This window comes from Pelodiscus sinensis, chromosome 1 (genome assembly GCF_052426305.1).
Source record: "Pelodiscus sinensis isolate ZL-2025 chromosome 1, ASM5242630v1, whole genome shotgun sequence".
NCBI lineage: Eukaryota > Metazoa > Chordata > Testudines > Trionychidae > Pelodiscus > Pelodiscus sinensis.
Window position 1 is genome coordinate 11,498,943 of NC_143052.1, and position 22,863 is coordinate 11,521,805.

At 48.0% G+C, this 22,863-nt stretch overlaps 1 protein-coding gene across 1 annotated transcript in view; it reads right to left on the minus strand.

Annotated features, from left to right (window-relative positions):
* Positions 1-22,780, minus strand: part of ITIH5 (inter-alpha-trypsin inhibitor heavy chain 5) — a 68,400-nt gene extending 45,620 nt beyond the window's left edge. The window contains exons 1-5 of the mRNA XM_006130631.5: positions 22,540-22,780; positions 15,556-15,603; positions 10,840-11,003; positions 8,637-8,744; positions 7,281-7,531 (exon numbers count right to left, since the gene is read on the minus strand). Of these exons, the coding sequence (XP_006130693.3) occupies positions 7,281-7,531; positions 8,637-8,744; positions 10,840-11,003; positions 15,556-15,603; positions 22,540-22,659 (691 nt within the window). The 5' untranslated portion in view covers positions 22,660-22,780. The remainder of the gene's footprint in view (positions 1-7,280; positions 7,532-8,636; positions 8,745-10,839; positions 11,004-15,555; positions 15,604-22,539) is intronic.
* Between the last annotated feature and the right edge of the window lie 83 nt (positions 22,781-22,863).

Genomic DNA, 22,863 nt, shown 5'->3' on the forward strand with positions numbered 1-22,863 from the left:
CAGGACCTGGTGACTTGCTGACATCTAACTTTCCTAAGTGATTTTTAACTTGTTCTTTGTGTATCCTATCTTCTAAACTTACCCTCTCTCTGCTTGTATTCACTACGTTAGGCACACCTCCAGACTTCTCGGTGAAGACCAAAACAAAGAAGTCATTGAGCATCTCCGCCATTTCCAAGTTTCCTGTTACTGCTTCTCCCTCCTCACTAAGTAGTGGACCTACCCTGTCCTTGGTCTTCCTCTTGCTTTTAATGTATTTATAAAAGGTCTTCTTGTTTCCCTTTATGCCTGTAGCTAGTTTGATCTCATTTTGTGCCTTTGCCTTTCTAATCTTGCCCCTGCATTCCCGTGTTGCTTGCCTATATTCATCCTTTGTTATTTGTTATCTGATATTTGTTATTTGTTATTTCATCCTTTGTTATTTCATCAGAACCCCAAAAGGGTTCTCTGTAACAAACCCAACCTAGACCCTGTATCAAAGGCTAAGTCTAGACAGCGGGGCTATTTCGGGATACTGTCTTTAATTCCGCGCCTTTAAATGCGCCCATTATTTCGAAATAGATTTTCGCACTATTCCATAAGGGTTATGGACTTGTCGGAACAGAGTTTTATCATTTCAAAATAAGCTATTTCAAGGTAAGGGTGCTGTGCAGATGCACCCAAACTGTGGAGACGTCTGGGGCTGAGGCGAACCTTTGTGGTTCAGATCTCTAGCCAGACATCTACCACTGTCCCCGCAACAACAACACCTGTTGTGCTTTTTCACAAGTGTCAGAGTGTGGTCCTTCCTTCACAAGGTGCACGTCCTCTCCGCGTGTCTTTAAGTCCCATCTGCATTCCACTTTAAATGCTTTATGGGCACACCAGGATCTTGTTATAGCTGGAACTACAGAGCCAGTGCACATCTAGCCAAGTGACAGCTGACTTTTCCTAATGCATCCTGGAGATGCATTCGAGACTTCAGGGACTTCTGAGGTTAATCCCTGACGTGATGATAGCCTGATAGGTTTGGATTGCTAGATCTGTCTGAAAAAATGTTCATTCATTTTGTTTGTGTTGATAGTGGCTATTGCCACAGCAAGCAGGCATTTCATTCACAAATGTTAAATACCCAGACAAATATATCTGGCAATGGCTTCAGAGGCAGAAAGAACCCAGCTTGATTTCAGACCCCAAGCTAGACCTTCCGGGTCAGCATTTGGGAGTTGGGGGGAGTTGGAAGCTTCCTTTTAGTTTGCAAGCTAAGGCAATTTGAACCCCTGGGACTAAACCAGGAACCCGTGGGTCTCAGGGCAAAAGGTTCAGAAAGCACCTACATGACTTGGAAGCCTACGTCACTTTTGAAAATGGGACTTGGGTGCTTCTGACAATGTTGCCCTCGTCTGCATTTATCCTGCAGAGTTGGCCTTTCGTTCATGGATCTTAAAGCATTTTTTCAGCATCTATGGAAGAAATACTGCAGTCCTCATGATAGCCATTTTAGAGAGCTCACATGATTTTCTCAAATCCAGAGAGGTCCAGATGGTCCCATCTTTACACTGAGCAGCATCTCACCCTGGGGAAGTCTTACTGGTTTCCTAGTGCTTTTTTTGTGATGGTACTGTCCAGTACGCAGTGCCAATGTAACCCACACACCTAGGCTAGGTCTACACTCGTGGCTTCTTGCGCAAGAACATCTTGCGCAAGTGTTCTTGTGCAAGAACTCGTGCGCAAGAAAACGTCCACACTGCCATGTGCGAGCTGTGCTTTTGCGCAAGAGCACCCATGGCAGTGTGGACACTTTCTTGCGCAAGAAAGCTCTGATGGCCATTTTAGCCATAGGGCTTTCTTGCGCAAGAAATCCCTGCTGAGCGTCCACACTGCCCTCTTGCACAAGAGCTCCTGCACAAGAGGGCTTACACCTGTTAAAAAAGAGCGTAACTCTTGTGCAAGGAGCCCCCTCTTACCATGCCGTACTGTAAATTTACTTGCACAAGAGCAGGCGGGCAGTGTGGATGCTCTGCAGATTCTTGCACAAGAACGGCTGTATTTGCACAAGAAGCCGTGAGTGTAGACATAGCCCTAGGGTGGTTACTAAGCAATGCAAGTGGAACCTAGACCACAGCAACAGTTAAGACCAAGAGACCTCTACAGCAGAGGCTGGGAGCCAACTGGCTTTTAGCTCAGAGTAGAGGCTCCTATACTCTGCTTCAGAAATCCCAGGTTCAAAACTGCCTGGTGGTGGTTACACCAGCATCTCCAGTCAGAGCTTACCTGGAAACAACAGAGCGTATCGGTACCTCTGTAATGAAGACAACCGGCTGGGTCACGTGTCTTAAAAGGGCAATGCTGGCCCCACTGCCGTTTTTTTTCTTGCTCGACAACTTTTCCCCTGAAGTACCAGCACCTTCTTTTTACAAAAAAAAGCACTACTGGTTTCAATATTGCCACTGGCGGAGTGAGGTGCCATTCAGAATGAATCAGGGTGACAACCTAGGGTGTGTCTAGACTACATGCCTCCTTCGACGGAGGCATGTAGATTAGCCAGATCGGAAGAGGGAAATGAAGCCGCGATTAAAATAATCGCGGCTTCATTTAAATTTAAATGGCTGCCCCGATCTGCCGATCAGCTGTTTGTCGGCAGATCGGGGGAGTCTGGACGCGATGCGCCGACAAAGAAGCCTTTCTTCATCGACACAGGTAAGCCTGGTTTCACGAGGCTTACCTGTGTCGATGAAGAAAGGCTTCTTTGTCGGGGCATCGCGTCCAGACTCCCCCGATCTGCCGACAAACAGCTGATCGGCAGATCGGGGCAGCCATTTAAATTTAAATGAAGCCGCGATTATTTTAATCGCGGCTTCATTTCCCTCTTCCGATCTGGCTAATCTACATGCCTCCGTCGAAGGAGGCATGTAGTCTAGACACACCCCTAGCGACCACAGAAGTGAGCAAGTAGCAGATACAGGTTGGACCTCCCTGGTCTGGCACCCTCTGAATCTAACTGGTCCCAGATGAGGGATTTTGCCAAACCAGGGGAGGTCTTCCTGTTCCCCCTGCCACCATCCCCTCCCTGCCCTGGCTTTGCTACTGGCCAAAAGATGGATCCCTCCCAGCTACCTCGCGCTGGGCTTCCCAGCCCCGCAGGAAGCCTCACCACCAGCCCTTCACCAGGACTCTCTGGTCCTGCAACATCCATGCTGGACCACGGAGGTTGCCAGTCCAGAGAGTCCTGGTTAATAGAGGTTCAACCTGTATATGAATAAAATCCAGGATCCATGGGTTGCAGTCCCTTCCTCTGGTCATGACATTGAAAGTGATAGCTCCTTCACAAAGGCTTCAATAGCTTGAGAAGACTTTTATAACAAGAGACCTGGATGGGTCCAGCTTTTCAACGCCTTGCTAGGTAGCAAAGAATGTTCAGGGCCCGCAGATTCACATTTGGGTAGGCCTCCCCAATGCTGCGTTTTTCCATGTGTCATTGTGAACTGCAGGCCCATGTGTGCTGGAACAGACAGAGGGTGTGTCTGCCCAGGTATCCTGTCTCTGGCCTTGCTCGATGCCAGATGATTTGGAGGAAAGCTTAACACCAGAAATTCAGCTGACCATGCAATGCTGCCCCAAGGGGAAACATCTTTCCTCGCCTCTTCTAAACGACATCCCGGAGACTGATCATCTTTATCATTATACATCTATTCTGGCTGCGAATGCTTTGCTTAGTCATATAAAGGCCAGCGCCTCAGATAGTATAAATCAGGAGTGAGGAAACTAAGGCCTAGGGGCTGGATGCAGCCCCGGGCTTGCCTAGATCTGGCCCCTAAGGCTTGGGGTCCCCCCCTGGATCATTGCAGCACCACGACTGGAGCCACCTCGATTTGCACCCGCTGCAGATCTGACCCTACTGGGACAGAGTCGCTCAGTCTTAGTGGTCAGATTCAGGATTCAGGTCAGCCACAGAGACAGAGCCGGGGATTGAGCCAAGGGTCAGAGCCAAAGCCAGGAATCAAGCCAAGAGGCAGAGGCAGAGGGAGTAGCCAAGCGTGGAGTAGAGGAGCCAGGATTTGGAATAACGCAGGAGAGCAGGGACCAGTAAAGAGACAGGAAGGTGGGAATGAGGAACAAAGCAGCGCTCAGGAGTCAGACAAACAGGAAGGCTCCAAAGGAGCCAGGGATTCACCTAGTTTTTCAGACAACTTCCCATGCTTCCTTCTGGCTGCAGTATTGAGTCTGAGCCAATCAGGGCAGCTGGATATCTACAACTGGGAGTTTTGTGGGCAATGAGCGAGGATCCCTCAGACCACACCCACTCCTGGTAGGAGATGCCAGTGGAGGCTGTGGTCTGGTATGGACCATGATTTTTCAGGCTCATATCCTAGTTCAAGACTCTCACTCACTTGGGATTATCCTGGAGGTTTGGCTAATGGCTGAGTTGCTGCATCGTATGGCCCATACGGCCCAAGGGCAAAGAACCAATAGTTTCCACAGAGGGAAAGCCATCTCTGGGACATGTTAGATTCCCCTCCCCCAACATTACACCTGCTCTCTGCTGCTTTGACAAAAGAGGGACATTTCCTGTGTTCTGAAAGGCAGGATTTCCTGTCGGCTTTGGCGCGCCTGGATGGAAACACAAGTGACTTCAGCAGTTCCCAGGAGATCCGGAGCCCGGAAGGAGGCTTTTCAGATGCTGGACATCCCACCTGATTCAAATCCCATGCAAGTCATTGGAAAGACTTCCACTGACTTCAATGGGCTTTGGATCAAGCCCTAATTTCAGCAGGATCCAAGTTGTCTTTGTCTGTTTAGACACGCCCGTAGGACTATGCTGGCTGAAAGCCGCAGAAGCCAGGGACGTCTGGAGGTAGGCTGAATTCCCACCATGATAGCTTCTGAAAAGCCTTAATAGCCTAAACATCTAGCAGGGATGATCTAGATCTGTGTTTCTCAACCAGTGGTGCGATTACCCTTGGGGTACTCGAGAGAAGTCTGGGGGGGACATCAACACAACTGAAATTTGGAGGAAACTGAATTTTGGTTTTAAATTTTCCAGCGCTTTATTATTTTTGTAATTTTAACACCCAAAAATTTCATTGCCCTCCTGGCTACGATTAACGGCTACGTCTACACTGGCATGATTTTCCGGAAATGCTTAAAACAGAACAGTTTTCCGTTATAAGTATTTCCGGAAAAAGCGCGTCTACATTGGCAGGATGCTTTTCTGGAAAAGCACTTTTTCCGGAAAAGCGTCCATGGCCAATGTAGACACACTTTTCCGCAAAAAAGCCCCGATCGTCATTTTTGCGATCGGGGCTTTTTTGCGGAAAAGACTACTGTGCTGTCTACACTGGCCCTTTTCCAGAACAGTTTTTCTGGAAAAGGACTTTTGCCCAAACGGGAGCAGCATAGTTTTTCCAGAAAAACACTGACAATTTTACAGTAGATCGTCAGTGCTTTTCCGGAAATTCAAGGGGCCAGTGTAGACAGCTGGCAAGTTATTCCAGAAAAGCGGCTGCTTTTCCAGAATAAGTGGCCCAGTGTAGACACAGCCAACTTGTTTAAACAAATGTGTTGCAATGGTAGAAAAAAATGTGTGTGTCTGGAAACTGTAGGTACTGGGGGTGCTTATAATGTTTTTTTGAAAAAGGGGTACTTTATAAAAAAAGGTTGAGAAACACTGATCTAGATAGTTCTTGGTCTTGCCATGAGGGCAGAGGACTGGACTTGATCACCTCTTGAGATCCCTTCCCATTCTAGGGTTCTATGATTCTATAGTCACTGCGCTTATGTTGCATCCCCACCCTGTCAACGCAGGAGACTGTCCTGTCAGTGCCAAAGAGTTAGGGAGTCGAAATGCAGAAAGCAGCCACCTCGCACTGAACTGCAGCCACCTCTGGGGTGGAATGTGCCAGCCACACTGCACCGCAATGGGTTGGAGGGGAAGTGAGGAATGACGTTTCTAAAGGGAATGGCACCGAAATACAAACCCTGCCCTGTAATAGGGCCAGGCTGCTCCCTATCTTGTGAGATGTGTCCTCTGGTCTCTCCTAGCTCTGTAGAGTCCAGGTCGGAGGTGTAGGACTCCATCAAGAGGTGGCTTCCTCCGCAGCTCAGTGGCACCTCGTGCAACACTGGGGCACTGATTTATGATGAGTTTGAGAGAAGAATGTAGTCTTTGAGCAATCAACACTATTGGTAGCTGGGTATGTCCCTGTAGCCCAGCAGTTTTTAAACTGTGGGTTGTGATCCAGTGGTGGGTGGAATGTCAGGCTGCAGGGGGATCAGGTGAGCAGTGGAGGTGGAAAAGCAGCTACCTACCTGGCATGGCACCTCAAACTGCGCTGCACCCCAAAAGCAGCCAGCAGCAGGCCCGGATCCACGGGGAGGAGGAAAGAGAGCACACTGGGCCCTGCCCCTGCCCTGAGCACTAGCGCCACACTCCCATTGGCTGGGACCCTGCTGCTGGCTGCTTCTGGGGTGCAGCATGGTCTGCAGTGCCAGGGGAGGCAGGAAGCTGCCTTAGCACCCCCACTGCACCGCTGCGTAGGAGCTACTCAAGGTAAGCCCCTCCTACCTCAGCCCTGACCCCTCCCGCCCCTGCAAAGCCCGCTCCTAAACCCCAAAGCGCTCATCCTCAGCCTCATCCTGGAGCACACACTCTAGTTACATTGGCTACATCTGGACTACAGGCTTTTGTCAACAGAGACTTTGTCAACAGATACTGTCGACAAAGCTTCTGTCGACAAAGAGCGTCTAGACGACATCCAGTTCTGTCGACAAAGCAAGCCGCTTTGTCGACATGAGAGTGTAGACGCAAAGGACAGTGTAGAATGAGGTTTACCGCCGTCGACAAAACTGCCGAGTTCTGTTGACGTTATGTCAACAGAACTCGGCGGTAGACATAGGTATAGTTTTGTCGACAAAAGTCTACTTTGGTCGACAAAACCCTGTAGTCGACACACCCATGATGTTGAGTCACAGGCACCAACCATTTTCTTCAACTGGGTCATGAGAAAAAAGATTGAAAACCACAGCTATAGATCTTCCATCCCATCCCTGTCAGCCATGCCTGCTTGTAGTGGCACTCTGTCTCCTACTAGTGGTTCCTAGACCAGCTAAAGATTGACAACCCTGCTCCAGGCATGGCTAAGAAAAAGGTGTCAATTAGCCCAGATCATAGAGACTCAGGCATCAGGCTCCAAATTTGAGCCTCGCTGCTAATGACCTGGGTCTGTGGGTGTTATGCATGGGCCCCGCCCAGTTCACAAGTAGGGATGCAGTCATAGCTGTAGGCCACAAACTCTATTCACCTGTGACTTTCTTGCTGCCTTTCTGCTTGCTGTTCTGGAGCGGTGGCACCTCCAGAGAAATGATGCCAGAGTTCTCGAGGATGTTCACCTCCACTCGTAACCTTCCCACGAGCTGCTGGGGCCGGACGCTGACCGTGTACTCGTACTTCCCCAGACGCCTCTGCAAGAGCTCTTCATAATGCAGCAGGAAGATGCCGTGGGTCTTGCTTGGAATGGTGCCAGAGGCTTTGAAAGTCTCGGCTCCATTCTCCCTGCAAGGGAAATTCAAAGAGACCTTCACACGCTGTTTTTACATCAGGATGTCTCCACACCCTCAAGTTAATGGTTTCCTGACGCTGGGTCTCTTGTGTCAGCAGCTAGTGTTCCCCGTTAAATGAGAAACCAAGGACTGCATGTAATCCTGGGCCTCCCATTACAGACAGGATGTGGACACATTGGAGAGAGTCCAGCAGGGGGCAACGAAAATGATTAGGGGGCTGGAGCACATGACTTATGAGGAGAGGCTGAAGAATTTGAGTTTATTTAGTCTACAAAAGAGAAGAGTGAGGGGGAATTTGATAGCAGCCTTCAACTACCTGAAGGGAGTTCCAAAGAGGATGGAGAGAGGCTGTTCTCAGTGGTGACAGATGGCAGAACGAGGAGCAGTGGACTCAAATTGCAGTGGGGGAGTCTAGGTTGGATATTAGGAAAAACTATTTCCTTAGGAGGATGGTGAAGCACTGGAATGAGTTACCTAGGGAGGTGGTAGAATCTCCATCCGTAGAGGTTTTTAAGTCCTGGCTTGACAAAGCCCTGGCTGGGATGATTTAGTTGGGGTTAGTCCTGCTTTTAGCAGGGAGTTGGACTCGATTCTTTGATTCTATGATTTTATGACTGGCCACAGAAATACTCAAGAGGTTCCCATTAAAGCAGAGATTTTGAAAGGCTCTTATTACTATTCTTAGACAGGAGCATGGCAGATGCATAAAAAAAGGAAGGCAGTACAGAGCTCAGAGGGAGAGGAAGGGTGATCCGATGTTAGAAAACTAGGCTGGGACGCATGAGAACCAATGTCAAGTACCTGCTCTGCCACATACTTCCTATGTGACCTTGGGCAAGTCACTGTGTCTTATATTTTGGTTCCCATCTGTAAAATGGGAATAACAGCACAGTGCTGCCTCCAAGGGGTGTTGTGAGATGTTCAGCTCTCATGGTAGTGGGAATCATACAAGTCCCTCAGTCAGACCAGATATATCTCAGGCTCTATCCCAAAGAAATCGCGACCACACACTAGAAAAAAGTAAATACCTTTTACTGGTATTAAGAGGTAACCTCAGAACTCTGCCTAAAATGATAGCCAGAGAGAACAATACTCACCCACTATCTGCGGAGCTAGAATGTTTATTGCCCCTCTCCTTGTCCCTGTTGCTGGGTTTCTTTTCTTTCGCAGTGACTTCCCCATGGTAAATCCTGTCTCCAATGATCCTGCAGGGTTAAGAGATGTCAGTCTTATAGAGCTGCAGACAAATCCGGGTGTGGGGCTCGCCCTAGCGCAGTGACCATGCTTGGGCATGTTTTTGTGCTGGGCCTCCACTAAAAGAGCCATCTGTGGAGTTATTGCTCCATGAAAGCCAGCCAAGTGTAAGACCTGTATGCTTGTAGGTTGCCTATGGCGTCAGAGCTCTGAGCTGTAGCACCAAGGCCAAGTTATCAGGCAGGCAGTGACGGAAGACCTTAACGGTCTGGATAGCCCCAAACGTCACAGTTGCCATCTCTTTTCTGAAGTGCTGCATGTCATTCCAAGCGAATAAAGGGCAACCGTTCTGGAAAGTAGGGGACAAAGCTATTAACAAGGGACACCTACCTACAGCATTTTAACCGTGGCAACATACCGTGCGTGGATCTCAGCGTGTCTGCATCTCTGCATTGCTGTTGCTTGCAAACAGACTTCCACCTCGTAGACTTTTAAAGTCAGAAGGGATCCTCTAGTCTGGCCACTTATCCAAGGCAGGCCACAGAACCTCACTCCCTCCTCTAATAGACCCTAACCTCTGGCTGAGTCACTGAAGTCCTCACATCATGATTTAAAGACTTTTAGTTCCAGACCTAAGGAAATGTTTCTCACTAGGAACGGGTCCCAGGACAATGGATACCAAGGAAGCAACGTGCCTTAGAATACCCCCTCAACGTCAACCCAGCTGGGGCCAAGCAGCAGAACAGGCGGTTTCTCATGGTACCTGCAGCCCACCCGGAAGGATCAGAAGTCTCCCTGTAACTCAGGCAGCCTCCAAAGTGCCCCACTAGACAAAAGTCACCCTGCGGCATCCTACCAAGTCCTCCCCTCTCCAGGGCCTTTTAAGGCCTCAGATTTCAAAGGGGATTCAAACAATCCCCCCAAAGGGTCCGGGTATTTAGCTCGCAGATACACACAGGCGCTCAAGCCAATGTTTTCTTGCTCCAAAATAACACAAAAGTGAAACTTACAGTCTTCACCCCAGCTGGCCTGTACAGCCGCTTCCCTACTCAGACAGGGTTTGGCCCATGCCTGCTTGCCTGGACAGCTTCCTCTCCTCTCTTCTGCTTCCTCGGCTTTTTTCCCCGCTGACTCAGCGTACTGCAGGAGCTTTCTGGCACCCTGCAGTACCTACAAGCCTCAGAGCAATGTCTGGGTTTCCTCCCTTGACTACAATTTCCTGCTCTTTTTTCTTATCCTGGGGGCACCTGATTCGACCCAGGTATGGCTCATCCTTATGGCTGGCTTAGTCCCAAGCTCTCCAGTCCTGGGGCAAACCATTCTGTTACAAGGGTTGCCAGATGGTTTAACCAAAAATACCGACTCTCCCCTCCCCCCCCCCAAAAAAAAGAAAAAAACACCGGGGAAAAAATTCTTTGAGAAAAAAAGGGGAAGACCAAAGTTGTTGAGCAAAAAAACCAAAAAAGGACCCCGAGAGTTATTAAGCAAGAAAGCCAACATTTTTTTTTAATTTTAAAAAACCAGCATGGCCCCTTTAAGAAATGCTTTTGAGGCTTTTCGACCCTAACAGGTTGCCAGCGACTGTCCACTATCTTGTCTTCCTGGTCCAGGCTAGACAGCTCCCTGCAGAACCAGGTAAGCACCCGGGATTTTTGCCTCCTGGCCGGGAAAAAATCAGAAAATACCGGACATTTTAGGTGCCGGGTATTTTCTGAATTTTTTTACCAGACAGGAAGCAAAAAAACCGGACTGTCTGGGTCAATACTGGACACCTGGCAACCGTGCCTGTTACTATCCCCAAAAAAGCCTGTTCTCCAAGGCTTTCCAGCCACTCTGGCGGGCTCTGGAGAGGAGGTTCCAATTTGGGGGTGCCTGTCAGAACCAGGCCTCCCAGCAGGCCTTCAGCACCAGGGAGTCAAATACAAACTTGGGGCCCTGCTCTTCTGTGGTATCGGTAACCCTCTGGAGCTCCTGGACTCAGGGCCCAGCCTGGGCCCAGCAGGGCCAAAGAGGGGAGCCAGGGGGACATGCTCACCACACACCCTCTCATCCAGCAACGCGACAAGAAGGGGCCAAGAGTCACGGAGAAGCCAAAGCACCACGTACATGGTGAAGTTGGAGATAAAGGCCGCGGCTGGGATCTGCATCTCAAAGGTGGCTTCTTTGGCCTCTGACCCTCTGTTCACCATGGTGCAGGAAACAGTGGTGAAGGCATAGCGGGAGATGATTGTGGATCTCACTGTGAACTCAGACATCTGCGGCCGGGTCTCCTGTGGGAATTGAAGTGTTTACCCATTAGCACCAGCGACACTAAAAGCCAAACCGCCTGTCCCTGTGGCATTTCTTCGCGGCATACCAGCCTTGAATATGAGGTGCGAACAAACAGCCTCATAAAAAGCCTGTGAGATGGAGAGTACTAGAGACCCTTTGTGAGCATTAGGCCAGTTGGGGGGTTTTATCAAGGGTTTACATAGCGGGGAAAGGTTACGCAAAGGACACGATGGCTCCCTATGTACAGTCAAGGACATAGGCCTCATTCATCCTGTGCAGTGCCCATGGGAAGCCTCTTCACAGATTGAACCAAGACATATAGGCAACGTCTACACTACAGGGGTTTTGTGCAAAAACAGCCATTTTGTGCAAAAACTTGCGGAGCGTCCTCACCTCAAGTACGTTTTGGCCCAAGAAAATTTACAGTAGAATGGCAAAACAGAAGATTTTTTGTGGTGTAGATATACCTCTTTCTACGAGGAATAACTCCCTTTTGCGCAAGAGTTATTGCATGAAAAGGCACGTGTGGCCACTCAACAGGGGTTTCTTGTGCAAAAAGAGCCTATCAGAAAAAGCACAGGTGCTCTGATGGCCATTCTGTGAATGGCCATCAGAGCGTTCTTGCACAAGAGTATGCATGCAGTTTGGACGCTCTCTCGTGCAAAAGCGATGTGCTTTTGCGATGCGCTTTTGTAGTGTGGAAATGCTTTTGTGCAAGAAGTTTTTGTGGAAGATCTCTTCCACAAAAAGCTTCTTGTGCAAAAAGCCTGCAGTGTAGACATAGCCATACTGTGAAAAGTACTTGTGAAATGTGTGCATGTCCTAGATCATGGGTTTTTAATGGGAGGGTCATGGCTGGGTTTCAGGGAGTTATAACCACCTTCTCTTTCTTTAGGGCTACATGGGAGGAGATTCCCAAAACTCTGTCCAGTTGTGACATGGGATTATGGGGTGGGAAAGACTCAGAACCATGGTCCTAGATAAATCTTGTTAGAAGGTGGAAATTTTATGTAAGGTTCCTCAGCAGCCCTTACAATACGCTGCCAAATGCTTGCTGCAACCAAGTCTTAAAATGTATATGGCCGGATCCGCATCTGGTGGGACCAGCACTGATAAACTTAATTCGGTGACGTTACGCTGATTCACTCCAGCCGAGGATTTGTTCTGTAGGTCTCAAATGATGGAGGAAACAGGCTTAATAGAAAACATGCACATGACCAAAATGTCCTTTTTAGAACACTCTGGACCCCAGCCAGCCTGGATGAAGTCGGAATTGGAGCAGTGGAGAGATGACTGCCAATTTATGCATCTTGGGAATGTACTTTTATGCACAAGTGCCTAACAGAGCTAACGAGCCCTTAAACAGCAGTAGCCCCATACGTCCAAGAAGTTTTGTACTTGGAAAACCTGAGCTTCATGTAACTACTCTAAGGGTACATCTATACTGCAAGGCTATTTTGGGATACCAGAGGTATCCCGAAATAGCTACCCTGCGTCTTTTGAATGTGTCCACTATTGCGAAATATAGTGGGTGTGCTATTTCGTCATCCCTCGTTCCAGGAGAGATAAGGGATGTCTCGAAATAGCGTGTTATTTCAAAATTTGTCACTGTGTAGACGCGCCAAATTTTGAAATAGCCTATTTTGAAATAGAATCGAAATAAGATATGTAGTGCACATTCCATACCTTATTTTCGAGCTAAGGGAGCAGTGTAGACACACTCTAAGGCATTCCAAAATAGCTACCCAGTGTCCGAGGAGGGTTAGAAGAAGGCACGCCATATCGGGCTGACTTTTGAACACTCCAGACCTGATCGTTATACAGGTAGGGAGGCATCTGCAAAAATTCAGGTCTGGCAAGTTTCTGACTTTCGCTGAAGTAGTGTCACCCTTTGCTTAGCAGTGGCTCCTGGCATCCGTATTAAGAGTTACCCTGGTGTAAAGGCATGGAAGTAGTTACATCAATGTGAATTTCCCTACTATAGACAGGGCCCTTAGGGTATGTCTACACTTACTCCCTTGTTCGAGATAGGAATGCAAATGTAGGCGACCAAAATTGCTAATGAAGCGGAGATTTAAATATCCCGCGCTTCATTAGCATGATCTTGCCGGCGCGTTATTCCAATCAACAGCTGTTTCGAAAGTGAAAGTGTGCGTCGGGACACGTTACTTCAAACCAAACCCATTCCTCATTTTTTGAGGAGTAATGTTAATTCAAACCAAGGGGTTTGGTTCGAACTAATACGTCCCGGTACACACTTCCTGGTTTGAATCAGCTGTTGAGCAGAGTAACGCGCCGGCGAGATCATGCTAATGAAGCGCGGGATATTTAAATACCCGCTTCATTAGCAATTTCAGTCACCTACATTTGCATCCCTAGTTCAAACTAGGGAGCAAGTGTAGATGTACCCTAAGAATCTCATTCCCCTGAAGTACAAGGCAGGGGAAATCCAGATCTGGAGTTTGGTTCAGGGCCACTTCTAAATTTCACTAATTCTCTGTAAATTTCATTCAGTGTTCTGTATCTTTAACAGGCTATTATTGTGTTTGCAAGGGACTCCAATAAGTAATCAAATGGCCAGTCAGCTGTTATAATTAGAGCCACACAGGGTGCAACATCTTTAGTTTCAAACCTCCTGGCTACGTCTACACTGGCACCCTTTTCCAGAAATGCTTAAAACGGAACAGTCTACATTGGCAGGATGCTTTTCCGGAAAAGCACTTTTCCCAGAAAAGCGTCCGTGGCCAATGTAGACGCGCTTTTCCGCAAAAAAGCCCCGATTGTCATTTTTGCAATCGGGGCTTTTTTGCGGAAAAGACTACTGTGCTGTCTACACTGGCCCTTTTCCAGAACAGTTTTTCCAGAAAAGGACTTTTGCCCGAACGGGAGCAGCATAGTTTTTCCAGAAAAACACTGACAATTTTACAGTAGATCGTCATTGCTTTTCCAGAAAAGCAAGCGGCCAGTGTAGACAGCTGTCAAGTTATTCCGGAAAAGCGGCTGCTTTTCCGGAATAAGTGGCCCAGTGTAGACACAGCCCCTGGGTTTGCACCCTCCATCCTGATTTTCACTCTGAATGTCAGCTTCAAAACCTTCCCTAAACACAGCAGCCAAACTGAGTCAAAGCCACTGGGTTCCCCCTGGATGCATCTGAAGCTTCAAATGCCTTCAATTCTGTTGAGGGCATGGCAGGGTTGCCACTTACAACTTGGAACAGCTGCAGCTCCAGTACAAAGGGAAACCATCATTCAAGGCTTCTCCCCCTCTGGTGGTAGAAGTCCCTCCTGGAGGGCTGTGCACATGTCCACCCACACCCCTTTCCAGGTGGCGGGGAGAAACTGCTGATTCATCCACCCAGCCCTCCAAGTGGCACGTTGCTCTTTGTGCGCACAGTAGCGGAGAGCTGCTGAGGTCCTTTCAAACCAGGTGGCTAGGCTGTGGGCTGGCATTTAGCCCACGTTCCAGTCTGCACAGCGTATGCATTCCCTAGAGTTCTTGCACAACCTCTTACTGTATGAAATTGTGACCTACAGCTGTGTGCACTGCCCGCTTTGTTTTCTCCACTGCTTGTAAAAGCCCCATAGGAAAATGAGAAGAGGCATGAAGCAAAAACATTCCTTTTAAAAAACAAACAGGAGTGCACTCCAGGGTAGCAGAGAGCGCTGCTCTTTTGCAGAGGAAGGCATTGTTTTTTTCATTGTGTTTCCCTGTCACAAGCAAATTGCTTTTCTTGCCGAACAGAGGATTTTATTCCTGCTTAGCCCGTGCTTGGAAGTATGAAGAGAGCAGTAAATATAGAGAGCAGTGCAAATCTGAGGATATCCGCTTTATATCCATGGGTATCAGCATCCGCTGATTTGGGTGTGGATATCTGCGGCTTCTTTTTAGCAGGAACAGATGTGGATGCAGATATAGATTTTGTATCTAGACCCCTGCAAATTTGGGCGAATCCACTTTATATATTCACGAGTATCCCTGTTAGCAGGAGTGGACGCAGGTACCCACTGATCATTTTTGCAGATGAGCATGCGATCAGATGCTGATTTTATATCGGCACAGGGCTCTCTAAATAGTTTCCTGTGTTCTCTCTGTCAGCGGTTGCTTAGATCAAAACAGCTTGACCTTGTGTTGAATTCTTGTTAAAAACGATAACAGGACTCAGTGGCCTACAGTATGTGAGATGAGTCTCAGTGGGGGTGTGGTCATACCATGACCACTTCCACCAGTACTACCGCGTTTACCAGTGATAAACCACCTCCCCTCAATGTCATAGCAAAGAGGAAGGACCCTGGCTGGACTTAGAGTAAGCAACATCCATCCTTAGCAATCAGGTTGCAGAAGATTAATGGGGCAGTGTTGGGACATGCTTCAATTACCACTACGCATCTGGAACCTACCATGTGGGTAAATACAGGAATGTAGCCTCTAGAATTCTTAGCCTGGGACAGGCCAGTGCCTCTATTTATTCACACCCACACGCCTGCATCCAAATACATCCACGCTGAATTTTCGCTTTTATGCAAGGACATAAATATGCAGCAGGATACATACCAGCCTCTGCAGAAATTTGCTTTGCCTTGGGACTCTGCTGCGTGCAACCTGCAAAGGGTTAAGGGAACATTGTAACTTGTGCCTTTCTGCTTTCACGTTCCTGAACGGAAGATTTGTCGTTTGTTTAAAGAATGCAGTGGAGTCGATCCAGACGTTGATTAGTGCGACGGGTTTCACACAGCCCGGGTGAAACAATCCCTTTGTTAAGATTAAACGTCCAAAAAAAAAAATCTGAACACAGCCACCGATCAAAGCTGTGGAACATAATTTGGTTTTCCCAGACAAGGTGTCGCGAGCGCTTTTCAAAGCAGCATGTTACATGTGGGAAGTGTTGTATATGGGGGGAGGGGATGTTGTAAACTGACACGCAAGGGCCATCAGCATTCAGACACAATCCTGAATAAAGAGTTAGCCCTCCATCACTTTTCAACTAGGGGTCTCAGAGCGTTTTACAATTGGTAAGGATGGGGTTATTATTGTACTAAAATCACAACATGGGGAAACTGAGGCACGTGGCAGCTAATTGGCTAGCATACAGCCACACAAAGAGACAGGTTCTTGGCTGGCATAGAGCCATCCATTTGAATGGAATTGTCCTGATGTATACCACCTGGAAACCATGCTGGGGCTATCTGATTTCAGCTAAATCACTAGTCACCGGGAAGCAATAGCTGCCCATTGAAAGTACTGACCACGACAGAGCGAGACGTTTTAAAACCAGCCATCAGGCTGACTGTGAAACAAAGTGCCAGCCCCAGCTGCAGCACAAGCAGGTCCATTGTATTAGTGTCCACCAGCTGCAAGAGCTTCTCTGACTTGGCTGTACGCTGCCTAAGTCCCAAACTAGATTCTAAAAAAGCCACAAAAATACATCTTTCAGCAGCAAAGTGACAGTCTCTCTCAGTGGTTTAAGGATAATAGCTAAGATGTTGTCTCACAATGTCTTCAAAGCAAGCCCCAATCTCAGTCAGTACCAGGACTGCCTTAATGCAAAAAAATCAATCTGCTTATTAAAATGTCAGAGAAACTCCAGGCAGGAGAGGAGAGCAATCACACTTTGTATCTAAGGTACCTTTGTTATTTTACCCTAACAGAATGGATTTCCTTGCCAAGGAGAAAAAGTTATGTCTGTTTACATGGTGTTAGAAAGCTAAAAAAAAGTGCCGGGGAGAAGTTAAACAGTCTCTAGTGTAAGAACGTTTACTCTTTTCTCATCTGTTGCTTTGATCAACATCTTGCTAAATGGTAATATCGGAAAAGTGGAGCACTCAGGAAACTCAAAATATAGATAGAACATTTTGAAAGGGATACACACCCTCATGCTTCAGGACATAAGGCAACCTCTATGTGACGGGTCAGGAAGAAACTTTCCATGTATGCGGGTTATCTCCTAACTTCCTACTGCAGGATTTCTAGGCCTTACCTCTGAGGTTTCTAGAACTAATCACATGCAAAGATGAGATATTGGACTGGAAGGACCATTGTTCGCATCCATCAGAGCAATCCCTATGTTCTTACTGACAGATAAAAATCTTGTCTCTCATGAATTGTTTCAAATCCAACACACCCTAGAAGAGACCCAAAGCCGTTATCATGGAATAGCCTTTGAGGTGCACATGTGGAATGAGTTGGTGGTGTACGGAACAGCTGGCCCATACCAGAAAAACCAGCATGGATGCAATAGATACGATAGCTTTACTGGCAATCTTAGTAGAAGCATTGAGTGGGCGGGGGAGACTAAATTATCACCACGTGGTCTTTCAAGAGGGAGCAACCTCCCAGATCAGAGGCCAAAATTCCACCCAGCGCAGCAGGATCAAACACAGCCAATCACAGGTGGAGGATGAAGCTTCCCCTTGAGGAAGCTGGCCCAGTGCCCCATATCTTCCATCCTGCTGGCTGTCCTCAGTCCCCAGTCAGAGCAGGGGAGAGGGGTGGCTAATAGCTTGGGCGGTCCCACAGAATGGGATTGGTCTGGGTCAAGCTCTCAGCCCCAGTTTGGACCCTGGCACCAGCCGCTGGCCACCATCTCTCCCATGTCTCCATCCCATTCTGTCCCATCCCTCGCGGTCCTACCTCTGTTCCACCCACAGCCATGCCCCTGTTCTACCCCCTTCCCTCCCCCCCGGCTCTTCCTTCTGAAGCCCTGCCCCCACTCACTCCTTTTTGCTTTACCCGGCCCCAAGACTAGAAAAGCTCTGTGCTCCCATTGCATCCCCAGAGCCATGGCAAGGAGAAGATTTTTCAGGGCGGGGCGGGGCCCAAACTGGCCAGTGGTCCTCGGCACCAGCCCCTTGATCCATGCAGCAATCTCTCGCTGCCCCCCTCTGCTGCAGCATTCTGAGGTTTGGCCTATTTGATCTACGCTACCTTTCAGAGACCCTGTGTATGTCACAGTTCCCTCCATTGTTTCTTTTCCTTCATTCTTCATGTGTTGGGGAGCTCGGGGTCGTTTTGAACCAGACAAAACTTTTCCCATGACAAAAATCAAGCCAGCGGTGTCGGAAATGTGAGATTTGTCCAAGACCAGAACAGCTGCTCCGGTGTTCCGCCTTTAAGCAGCGATCACTTCACAGAGGGAGGGTCACAAAGAATGTTGTGCTGGAAACGAGGGCCAGGATATCTTCCAGCCCCCCACCCTCCTGCAATAGTTAGTTCACTCCCTAAAACACGAGATCTGCTTACGTTTTTCTTACATGACATCCTTCCAATGGGAAGAGCCCTGAAGCTGAGAAATGATTAACTTTACCCACCAGGGCTACGTCCCTATTTGCTTTGCTGCAGAGACATGGGGATTTTTTTTTAATTCATCTTCCTACTAGCATCTGTGGTGAAAATCCATGAGTTAGGAAGGCCGGGAGCTTGCCAAGATCCATGCATGTGCTTAACTGTCCCCAGGAGAGGGACTTAGCGGGGAGCCATTCATGAGCGCAACAGTTCAGCACGTGTTTGAGATTTTGCCAGATTAGGGCTTTAAGGATTCATTTCTGGGAGCGGGGTGGCTGGGGAAGGGCAAAGGGAAGGAGCATGGACACATGGGAACATTCCCCTTCTCCCCCCCCCCCAAACTGTCTCTAAAATTCAATAACACCCTAGCAGGGAATGCACCTTTCCCCTACTCAGTGTTTTCAGTGCTTTGCATTGTCATTCGCTAAACAGAAGCAATGATACAATATTCGGCCTGACCCTTCCTCTGAGACCTTTGCATGACTTCTCCTTTCTCCTTTGGGGCATTGCACAAACAAATCACAGTAGCTAACGGCACTTAAAGCAGTAAGTATCTCTATCCATCCATGCATGGTACTCTTGTGGGCCCCATTACTATAAGCCCTCATCGTCTTTAATGTATTGATCCTTATGACACCCCCGTGAGGAAGGGATATGCTTTGAGCCCCATTTTCTAGAGGCTACGTGACTTGCCCAGGGTCACCTTGTAAGTCTGCAAGAAAATGTGACATTATTCGATTTCCGATGTGACGCTGTGGATTTTAGCAGAACATTGTTGGACACACTTTTGTAGATTTGCCCCCAAATTCTGTACAAAGTGGACCAAGTGAGCTGTCTATTGGAAGCTTATGCTTTGCTGATTCGTTTATACTATGCATATGCACATATCATTTCTGTTTTTAAAGTTATACGTATTGGCTTATGTACTGGTATTCCAAATATTTGTTCCTGGGAGATATCAACAGGCAAAGCCTGTTGTGAAAGGGTGGCTAGGTAAGTAAATCACAGTATTTTACTGTCAATGGACCTTAAATGGGGCAATCCACATCTGCGGGATTTTGCTGTGAACATTCAGACCAGTAAGCAAGTGATGGTGGCTAAGGACGGAGTCATGCATGGACTGGTAACTTGCTCATGAGACAAACTCCATCTGGGGCTGAACTTGGAAAACAATGACATTCCCTCCACATGGGCCAGGGTATAAAGAGGGCCCTGGGGGTTCTTCCATCTTTGTCTTCACCCCAGCTCATCACTTCAGGAGCATCTTTGCTATAGATTGAATCCAGAATGACTGGTGACCCATCCTGAGAAAGGATGTTTTCCAGAGACTTATAAGACAGCAGATTATTCCATCTCTGCTACAAGCCTGAACCAGGAACTTTGTAACTGGGGTATATAATTTGTTTCCTTTAACAATTTTACTTGGCATCTTTTCTTTCTCTCTTTTAGGCTAGGTCTAGACAACGGGGCTTTATCGGAAAAGCGACGCTAATTGCGCTCTGCGATTTGCATAGATTTTTCTGATTGCTTTTCCAGAAGAGGCTTTTCCACCATTTCGCCCAATCTAGATGGGGCCAAATGGAGGAAAAGCCTCTTCTTTTGGTGGAGCCCTTATCCCTCATGGAACGAGGAATACAGGGCTCCCTGAAAAAGTGTTTGCTCTTCCACAAAAAGAAGCGGAAGAGCAAACGCACTTCCTGGACATGGTGGGGGTTTTCCAAGACACCTCCAGTATCCTGGAAAAAAAAACATAGCCTAGACATAGCCTTATTAGTAAACCTTTGGGCTGTGTCTAGACTGGACAGTTTTTCCGGAAAATCAGCCGCTTTTCCGGAAAAACTTGCCAGCTGTCTACACTGGCCGCTTGAATTTCCACAAAAGCACTGACTTCCTACTGTAAGAAATCAGTGCTTCTTGCAGAAATACTATGCTGCTCCCATTTGGGCAAAAGTCCCTTTTGCGCAAAACTTTTGCACAAAAGGGCCAGTGTAGACAGCTGAGATTTGTTTTCCGCAAAAAAGCCCCAATCACAAAAATGGCAATTGGGGCTTTTTCGCGGAAAAGCGCGTCTAGATTGGCCAGGGACGCTTTTCTGAAAAAAGTGCTTTTGCGGAAAAGCGTCCGTGCCAATCTAGACACTCTTTTCCGAAAATGCTTTTAACGGAAAACTTTTCCGTTAAAAGCATTTCCGGAAAATCATGCCAGTCTAGACGTAGCCTTAGATTTTAGATTCTAATGGATTGGCCTTTTGCTCTTTTGGGGACGATCTGAAGTGTAAATTGACCTGAGAATGTGGCTGGTCCTTTGGGATTGGAAGAACCTGTTTGGATTTGGTGGGATTGGTTTGCATAACCTCTCACCTGTGTAAGGAGCGGCGCTGGCTGTGGTAGAGGAGAAGCTGGAGGGTCTAGGGTATTGCTTGTGTGACTTCTTGTTGACCAGGGTGGCAAACAGAAGTGTTCTTTGTGGCTGGTGTGGTCCTTATTGAGGATGAATGCCAGTCTTGGGCTGTCAATAGCCCTGTTTCTAAGCAATTCACCTTGATTTGACCCTCTCAGTGGTATACCCAGGACCTATTATAGGGGGCAAGGGATTACAGCCAGGGAACCTAACCGTGGACCATTCTTTCTCCGTCTGGAGCTGTCCCTCTCAAGTCATGACAAAAATCCCCCCACAAAAAGAAGTGACTATGAGCCACCCCACAACCCAACAGTATCATCTTCTCTGGTCCATACATCTCCTCTTTCATCACAAAGCACTTTCCCAGCTGATGTACTGACTATGCTTCGGGGTCCCTTCATCTAGCCTGGGTCAGAAAAGCCAGAGCCAGGCAGCAACGCTGCACATGTTTTCTCAGGAAAAAGCTGAATCCAACTTTTAAACTTTCAGAATTACACAGGATGGCATTTGGCCAGGACTCTGGGGTTAACTCCCTTATTCTTGCTAGCTGCATCCACCAGCTCTTTAATGAGCACCGCCTTGGCTTTACCACCCTCATCCCAGGGCAGACGACCCCCTGGCAGCACTGTGCCCCCTACCACTATGCAGGGGCGTTGTGCATTACCGGCTCAGCGCCAATGCCTGAATCTCTACTAGCCATTTCTCACAGTACCTACTCGTCCTGTCAATTCTCCGACCCTAGCCAGTGCCCTCCAGCAGGGAGATCTGGAGGCAGGGGGGGGAGAGGCGATGGGTGTGACGTGTGCTCACAAGCAATATGCCTGCCTTTCAGGGGGTGAGACTTGGGAAAGGGGACTTGCTTTGGGATTTAATGCCATTGGGAGCAAAAGACACAAACACTCACCCTGTAGTTTCATGCCAACTGACATCACATCGACTCTAACATAAGGGGAGGAGAAAATACCTTTTGCTGTAGGTGCCGCGCTGTCTTTTTCTTACTGTTGTACCCCACGCCATGGATACAGTATAAACAATGATTTGGGGATGGGAATATTAATGAATGTGGCTGGGTTAATCAACTACACTGTTATTTGCCTGTGGAACTACACGATGCTCAGGAGCATAAACAAGAGAACTGGGTCCCAGTCCCATGGTCCTTATAATCCATCGTTAGATCAGTAACAAAACCAACTTGAGTAACTAGAGACAGTAGGGCAAGGAGTCTGGAAAACACCCAGAGACGTTGGAGCAGAGCAGGTTCTCGACACAAAAATCACATATCTTGATTTGTTATGGGGGGAAAATGGAGGTAAACTTTCTTACGATCAGTGTGTGCTTGTACTCTGGGTCCTCTAGCACAGTGTTTCGTAACCTTTTTTTTTTTATAAAATACCCTCTTTTTCAAAAAAAAATTGTAAGTACCCCCAGGACCTACAGTTTTCAGACACATAATTTTTTTTCTACCATTGCAACACATTTGTTTAAACAACTTAATCGTAGCTGGGCGGGCGATGACATTTTTGGGTGTAAAAAGTAGAGAAATAATAAAAGCGCTGTCAAACTTAAAACAAACATTCAGTTTTCTCCAAGTTTCAGTTGTGTTGACGCACCCCCCAGACTTCTCTCAAGTACCCCTAAGGATACTTGTACCACTGGTTGAGAAACACTGCACTAGCAAATGAGATGGGAATTGATCTCACCTGGTTGCCCTGGGTAGACATAGATACAAAGGACCCCCAGGTGGATTATATTAAATTAATCTCCCCCACCACCAGCACCACCACCAGGCTGCTCATTTGGGATAACCCAGACAGGGGACACTGGATGCTCCAAACGAATCATCGCTTTGAAACTTACATGGTCTCTGAAGTCAGAATCCACCATCAGCGTCTCTTCCAGATACCTAGCGAGGAGCTCGGTGTCCTGCTGCCCAGCGGCGAGAGAGAATCCCCAGCAGAGCCACAGCAGAGAAATCATGGTGCAAGGGGCAGCCAGGGGTGCCCCCCCCCCCCCCCCTGGGGAAGAGAAGCCCTCTCACTGTTGGGGCTGCTGCTTGCAGCTGGCTGGGATGGAGCGTCTGCAGGAGAAGCTGAGAGGAATCTCTCTCCCCCGCTTCCCCTCCTCCTCCCTATCTCTGGACCAGCCCCTTTTCCAGGCTCGCAGCCAGGGCTGGGGATCCCT